The sequence below is a fragment of the Cryptomeria japonica genome, chromosome 8 (assembly GCF_030272615.1).
Source record: "Cryptomeria japonica chromosome 8, Sugi_1.0, whole genome shotgun sequence".
In the NCBI taxonomy this organism is placed as follows: Eukaryota; Viridiplantae; Streptophyta; class Pinopsida; order Cupressales; family Cupressaceae; genus Cryptomeria; species Cryptomeria japonica.
The window spans coordinates 160,322,462-160,330,073 of NC_081412.1; the positions used below are offsets into that span (position 1 = coordinate 160,322,462).

The 7,612-nt window shown below is 37.1% G+C and overlaps 2 protein-coding genes across 2 annotated transcripts; both read left to right on the forward strand.

Moving 5' to 3' along the window:
- Nucleotides 1-3,677: 3,677 nt before the first annotated feature.
- On the forward strand, nt 3,678-5,108 carry LOC131044813 (uncharacterized). Its single transcript, XM_057978248.2, has one exon. The coding sequence runs from the start codon at nt 3,962-3,964 to the stop codon at nt 4,607-4,609; it is 648 nt and encodes a 215-aa protein (XP_057834231.2). The 5' UTR covers nt 3,678-3,961; the 3' UTR covers nt 4,610-5,108.
- On the forward strand, nt 4,879-7,338 carry LOC131044812 (uncharacterized). Its single transcript, XM_057978246.2, has 2 exons — nt 4,879-5,014; nt 6,206-7,338. Exon 2 carries the CDS (start codon nt 6,247-6,249, stop codon nt 6,892-6,894), a length of 648 nt encoding a protein of 215 aa, XP_057834229.2. The 5' UTR covers nt 4,879-5,014; nt 6,206-6,246; the 3' UTR covers nt 6,895-7,338.
- The last annotated feature ends 274 nt before the right edge of the window (nt 7,339-7,612 follow it).

A 7,612-nucleotide genomic window follows, 5' to 3' on the forward strand; every position in this document is an offset into this window, starting at 1 on the left:
CCCTTCAATCTGTTCAACAAAACAACAATATCCCATATTTCTGTTATGAAATGCTCTCTAGTGAGTGACCTTGGTAACCTGGAACCTCCTTTTTGAGTTTTCAATAACTAGTTTCTAGCAATTATGCTTCTGTAAGTGCTCTTCTTCTCAGAAAAGGAGTATGAAGTACCAATGGTCCAATCTTCATACGGTTCCTTATGAGGAATGCCCATGACTGCCATTATAGTCTCCCTGTCAATTTTCAACAACACCTCACCATTGATGACCCTAATACACCTGTGTTCTGCATCATACTAGTTCATACATTCTAAAACCAGCTTCGGGCATGGTGCCACAATAGGAAATGCAGCGGCCTCAATCGAACCACTTCTTACAATTTTCTCCATCATGGAATTTTGGGCTAGATGATAGTTCTGATACTTAATGTTAAGTACAGATGCCAAGCTAATAAGACAAGAGGGGGCGGGGGTGAATCATACAAAATTATTCTTCCATAAAAACAACAGATTCAACCTCGGTAACATATACTTCAGTAATATAACCAAAACTGTTAAACATGCAAACTCAAAAGCATATAAACATCATAACACTCATAACACCAGATTTAACGTGGAAACCCAAATAGGGAAAAACCACTGTGGGATTTCGGACCCACTAAGAAATATACTCTTCTAGAGTATGCTCGATTAAAAGAAAATCATGTTAAAGATTACAAACACATTGCTAGATGTGACTCGGTTAAGGGATTTCCCTCAGATCTGTTAGGATTTTCACCTTGTTAGAAGTGACCTTGTTAAAGGATTTCAAACAGAATGTCACCTTGCTAGAGGGTTTTACAAATAAGACTGTTAAGTCCACTTGGTTAAGAGATTTTCTATCACTTTACAAAATAACAGTAATAAAAATCTATCTGCAACTTCACATCTAAAAATGCTAAAGCAGATTCTTATTTGCTGAATACAATAGGACTTATCTTGTCCATTTGCTGGGCTCTATACTCTGTTATTCAAAACAGGTCTTCAAGCTTCTGTGCTCGATAATCACTATGTAGCATCCTTGTGCATACACTTGCCCGCATACATTGTTTATCAACAGTTCTTTATTTATAAACAATTTGCCAATTGCTTAATCTCCTTGATCACATTTCCCATGATCAATCATAGCCATCAGATCTTCAAACTTTGACCAGGTTCAATGTATCCTTCAATCTGAAAACGTTTTACCCCGCCTTGGAACTTGAATACATTTCTTGGAACTTGTGCTAGGGTATTGCGGTTCAATCTGAGCTATAGATCTTCCTACCAATTTTCCTTTACCATATATTCTTTAACAAACTTCATGCATGGCATACCAATCATTTAATCATAGCCAGCTCATCAGCTTCCTTCATTAAATAATGCTTTTATTCATTCAATGCATTCTGTTACTACTCGGTTGCAACTTGGTAAATACTAAACTTCACTCAGTAGACATACCGCCTTCATTAACCGATAGCGATAACCTTAGGGTTTACTGACTAGGTTCTTTGCTCAGTAACATAGTATAGTATTAACCTTACAATCAATAACATATGTATGATATCAAAACAATCTAAACATCATGATCTCATCATTGTCTAACTCGGTAATAGTTGCCCATTGAATAACTTATTTCTCCCCTTATTCATCACATTCTTTCTGTGTCTTTTACTGACATCTTTATACTCATCAAATCATACTTCTTAAGATATGGCAACATCATACTGAATTAGAAAATCAAATTCTTGACATCAATGACAAAATAATAATATTAAGACAGTAAACATCCTTTAGCAGTTATATCCATAATCATCAACAACCTTCTCAATATCCTTATTGAAATGCCACAATCTTCCTTGTCTGTTATAATGCCAACAATCTCCCTTGTCTGTTATAATGCCAACATTGGATTCTTAACTCTTTCAAGGAAATCATTGAGGTCTGCTTGCGCTAGTGAAGTGTCACCCATCTTTGGAAGTGAGCTAACCAAACAAGAAGTACACCCCAATTTCGACAGAGTTGGCCTCGTGATGGCCCCTCTCATATTTATCAAATAATTTCAGGAATAAAATGAATTCCTCTACAATGCAAAGGGAACGAACAACAACTAGCTTCTTAACAAGAAAATGAAACAGAAGAAGAGACAATTGCAACTAACCTGATCCCAACAACAAATTCTCGAAAACCTTCTGAATGCAGATACAATACCTTCGGCTTCCCTCGCTTTCACGACTACTGAGAAGGTACTAGAAAGATTGCCAGCTTTTGCAACAAAAATGAATAAAATCTCACTCAAATCCTAGCTAGTTGTACTAATTAAGTAAGCTTGTGTGAATTGACACATGATTTGATGGATATCCGGCATGCATTTAATTTCGGGTCATTCCATTACATGACACACGAATTACCATGATTATTTGCCATAATTAGAAACTAACATTTCAAACTACCCGGAATATTCCCCTTTCCCACCGCCATTTTCCCTCCATGATGTGTGCACCACTTCCACATGAAGCCTTAAACTATGAATTTTGAACTTTGAACCTTGAACCAAGAACCAAAAGGTTCAAAAGTTCAAGTTCAACTTTGAGGAATAACATAGAACAGAACATAAAACAGTCATCACGACATAACAACAAAAGGACAATGAACGGGCAAAGACATAACTGACGCACGATCAACTTTGAACCTTGAACCTTGAACTGAGAGGTTCAAAGGTTCAAGTTCAATATGAGTTTTCAACAAAGCGCTCGCCTTTACCATGAAACAAAGCCATGAAGACAACTATCTTTAAAGTGCGCTTTGAACTTGAACTTTGAACTAAAGCAAGGTTCAATGACTTGAGTTCAAAGGGAGGAAATATACAACCAAAAAGGGAAAATAAAAATTAAGGACGACCTTCAAATTGAACCTCAAAGAAAAGAAGGGAGGACTAACATACACATATAGAAGAAGAGTCCTAATTTAAAACAACTTGTATGACACATACATGAGCAATGTCCTAATTTAATTGACTTCACATTCCAGCACTTATTATAAATCTGCAACCTGGCGATTGCAAACATAAAATTTGATAATTAAATATTGCAAAAGATTTGCTAGAGTTTGTAAACAAATGAAACTGTTTGCATCCTTCAAATTAAATTATCCATAAGGGTGGAACGTGTCCTACTACCATTCCAATATTTCCAAAGAAAACATTAAAACTGTTAAAGATGATCTGTAAACAGTGGTGCTTGGTTGAAATAATGAGGAATGTTTGCCTTGGAAAATCACCAGAATAATTTTATATGGAAAAGGAAAAAATCACCAGGAAAACCAATGAAAAATAGCAATATTTATCAGAAATTAAAGTTTAATAATGAAATTTGTAAAGACCATAGGATAAAGGACGTACGAACAGTTTTCCAGAGCTGAATTAATTGATAAAAGCGGAGTAAAAACATTAGGCAGGGACTAATAAATTTAACTCAAAACTATACAATAAAAAATCTTAATAAAATTACACAATAATACAAATTACTAATAAAATTATATTTACACAATTTCAAAGGTAACAAATCCTCTCAATAATTGGACATGTACAGTTCTATAGGGTCCCATCGAGAAGAGGGCCAGAATTCATAGAAGGACAAAAATCGTATCTGGAAAAATCTGATTCATAAAGAAAACTGTCATAAATCTAACATCCCATCATTCAATGTTTCCCTCCACACACTCACTATCTTCAATTTACTACTCATTTCAATCAGATCTGCCACGTTAACATCCAAAACCGAATCCTACAACAGTTCAATATCTGCAACCCAACATTCATGAAATACCAGTTTTATTGGGGGTTTTGCTTCTCTGTTTACCATAATCTATATTTGAATTAATGGATAATTAGATAAATTTCTGTAGGTAATTTAGGCCAGGTACTTCTGAGCAACCAAAGTTCTGAAATGTGGAAAAAAGGCAAGAAGAAGAAAGGATCCATTACAGAGCATGAGGATTATGTAAAAGCGGCTGCTTGGGCATGGTATCTGCATGGAGCAGGTGCACAATCGAAGCACAATGAAGAACACAATATGGAACCCAGAGAAAAATCCCTAAATGAAATAAGACCCACAAGGTTCAAGCTTGAGTCAATGGGCCTTCTGAACAACAGCAGTTGGATGAAAAACAATTTTGCAATACTGGATACATTTGAATCAGATTCAGATTCTGTTACTGGGTGCACCAGTTTTCGTGACTTGTCCTCTGTGGAATGTGAAACAAAGATTTGCGGGAGCTCTTTGTTTGATTATTATGAACTTGCGGCACTTTTAAAGCAGCTTGAGCTTCTGTACTGGGGAGCTGCTAGTCCAGCTTATGGAAAAGAATTGCCCACGAGCACGAAATCATGGATGGATAATGGCATTTGTCCTGACCTCTGCAACAAGAAGCCAAACGCTAAATTACCAAGGAATTCTTCTCAGGTGTTGATTCCTGGATACTTTAGTGGTAGGGAAAGTTTAGGGTCTAAGAAGAAGCATTCCCATTGGAGGTTATATGACTTGGCTAGAAAGCTTCAAGCATTTGGAATTGGGGTTTCCTCAAGCCATATGTAGAATTGAGCTCAATTTGGTGTGGATTTACATTGACAAGAAGTTGTTCCAGCTCTTGTATGGAATCAGGCTTCAGCCTCCTTGAAGTCCTTGCCATGTATGCAGATGTGAGACTACTGAACATCTGTATTTGCAGGGATAGCTGACCCTTTTTGCTATTTAAGCTAATGGCAGAGGCCTGGATCATGAAGATGGCATGTGTATCCTCCGCTGGAGAGTTGCTTTACTACAGGGCTTTGAACTAGGGGTCTTCCTCATAAGTGTAGGTTAGTGTTTGATTTATAAGCCTTGCCCCCTCAAACTTGGGTTAAGGAGGCACCTGCACTGGTTGTTCATGGTTTCCACTTGAACTGCACCCCTGATAGTACAATCCAATTGATGGGTTCTCTTGGACTGCAATCTAATATGGTATGAATACATGCCGCCTTCATTGTTGTTCTAAATGAAGTTGTATTGTGAACTCTTTTTGCAATTCAAACAGTTGAATACATGATTTAGGTAATGGTTTCCCTAATGATTGACAACACTAGGAGTGAACTAATATATTTTTTTTAAACCAGGGACGGCCCCTATAATTCTAGAATTGTTTGCTGTCAAATATTCTCATGAACTTTAAAATTCTAAAATTAGAAGTGAAGCTATCGAAAACAATTTGGGGATATGGTGATTCAAACAAAAAAATTGGATAAGAAAAAGATAATGGGTGCTCCAGAAACAAACTCGAAGTTAAACAAAGGATAAATACTCTAGAGCTGCTGCAAACATTCAGTCCCCCATCACTACTTATCTCTGGAAATTGTCATCTGAAGTAGATTGTACTCTTAATTTTTAGGGAAAGACTTTTTTTCTTTTCTTGAGGTTTTTACAGTCCTGTAGCAGGCTAGTAGCATGAGATTACCAGAGACAAAATAAGCCGAGCAACAAACCCTTCCATGAGATCCATGTCTTATGGAATAAGACCCATAAGACAGGATGTTGTTTTGAAATTAACTATCACTGACTCAGACAACTCTACAATGTCTGCATCCCAACATTCATGAAATACCAATTTTATTTGGGTTTTGCTTCTCTGTTTACCATAATCTGTATTTGTAACGTCAAGGATGGCTCTGACCTGGCAGGCTGGCAGAATCTTCTCATGCTGAAACGCTGTCGGCTTCTTGCAGACCACTTATTCTTCAGTTTCTTTTTGCATTCTATTTTTGGGCTTTTCTTTTTCGCTACTTTCTGTCTGCTGTAAGTGGAGAAAAGGAGGTGAGTTTCGTTTTACTTATTTAAGGGCTAAATAATGCCCCATTTTCAGAGTTAGTGGTGGGTATGGAGCAGCAGAAATAGAGTTCTTGTTTTCAGCATAGAGGGAACCAATCCGGGTACTCTGTATGTATCTTTTTTGAGATTAATGGAAGTACATGTTGCACGTTACTGTTGCTTTTAACTATTTTTCTCTGTCTATGGCTGTTTGAAACAATTGAAGCATTTCCAGTCCTTTTTTAATTATTTATTTTACAAGAGCTTTTAGGTACAATGGTGCTATTTCCATCAGTTTGTGCTGTTTGCCTCAATTTGTCAATAAATATATAATTACATAAATTTATGTAGGTAATTTAGGCTAGGAACTTCTGAACAACCAAGGTTTTGAAATGTGGAAAAAAGGCAAGGAGAAGAGAGGATCCAGTACAGAGCATGATGATTATGTAAAAGCAGCTGCTTGGGCATGGTATCTGCGTGGAGCAGGTGCAATATTCAAGCACAATGAAGAATTCAATATGCAACCCAGGGAACAATCCCTAAATGAAATAAGACCTACAAGGTTCAAGCTTGAGTCAATGGGCCTTCTCAACAACAACAATTGGATGAAAAGCAATTTTGCAATACTGGATATATTTGAATCAGATTTAGATTCTGTTAGTGGGTGCACCAGTTTTCGTGGCTTGTCCTCTGTAGAATGTGAAACAGAGATTTGTAGGAGCTCTTTGTTTGATTATTATGAACTTGCGGCACTTTTAAAGCAGCTTGAGCTTCTGTGTTGGGGAACTGTTAATCCAGCTTATAGGAAAGAAGTGCCCATGACCAGGACGTCATTGATGGATCATGGCATTTGTCCTGACCTCTGCAACAAGAAGCCAAAGGCTAGGTTACCCAGGAATTATTCTCAGGTGATGAATCCTGAATACATCAATGGTAGGGAAAGTTCAGAGTCTAAGAAGAAGCATCACCATTGGAGTTTCTATGACTTGGCTAGAAAGCTTCAAGCATTTGGAATTGGAGTTTCCTCAACTCATATGTAGAATTGAGCTCAATTTGATGTGGTTTTACATTTACAAGAAAATTGTTCCAGCACTCGTAAGGAATTAGGCTTCAGTCTTCTTGAAGTCCTTGCCATGTATGCAGGTGTGAGACTATCGGACATGTGTATTGCAGGGCTAGCTGACCCTTTCTGGTATTATATCTAATGGCAGGAGTTTGGATTATGAAGATGTCATGTGCATCCTCTGCTGGAGAGTTGCTTTCCTACAGAGCTTTGAACTAGGGATCTTCCTCATAAGTGTAGGTTAGTGTTTGATCCACAAGCCTTGCTGTCTCAAACTTGGGTTAAGGAGGCACCTGCACTGGTTGTTCATGGTTTCCACTTGAACTGCACTCCCAGTGGTCCAATCCAATTCATGGATTCTCTTGGACAGCAATCCAATATGGTATGAATACATGATGCCTTCATGGTTGTTTTAAATGAAGTTTTCTTGTGAACACTTTTGCAATTCAAACAGTTGAATATATGATTTAGGTAACACTAGGAGTTAAACTATATGTTTTTTAAATTAGGGACTGCCCCCATTGTTCTAGAATTGTTAGCTGTCAAATATTCTGATGAACTTTAAAATTAGAATTGAAGCTATGGAAAAAATTTAGGGAGGTGGTGATCCAAACAAAATTTTTGGATAAGAAAAAGATAATGGGTACTCCAGAAACAAACTTAAAACTTAACAAGGATAAATACTCTAGAGCTGC

Excerpts from the sequence above, each read along its gene's own strand:
- LOC131044813 (XM_057978248.2), top strand. The coding sequence starts at position 3,962 with ATGTGGAAAAAAGGCAAGAAGAAGAAAGGATCCATTACAGAGCATGAG.
- LOC131044812 (XM_057978246.2), top strand. The coding sequence starts at position 6,247 with ATGTGGAAAAAAGGCAAGGAGAAGAGAGGATCCAGTACAGAGCATGAT.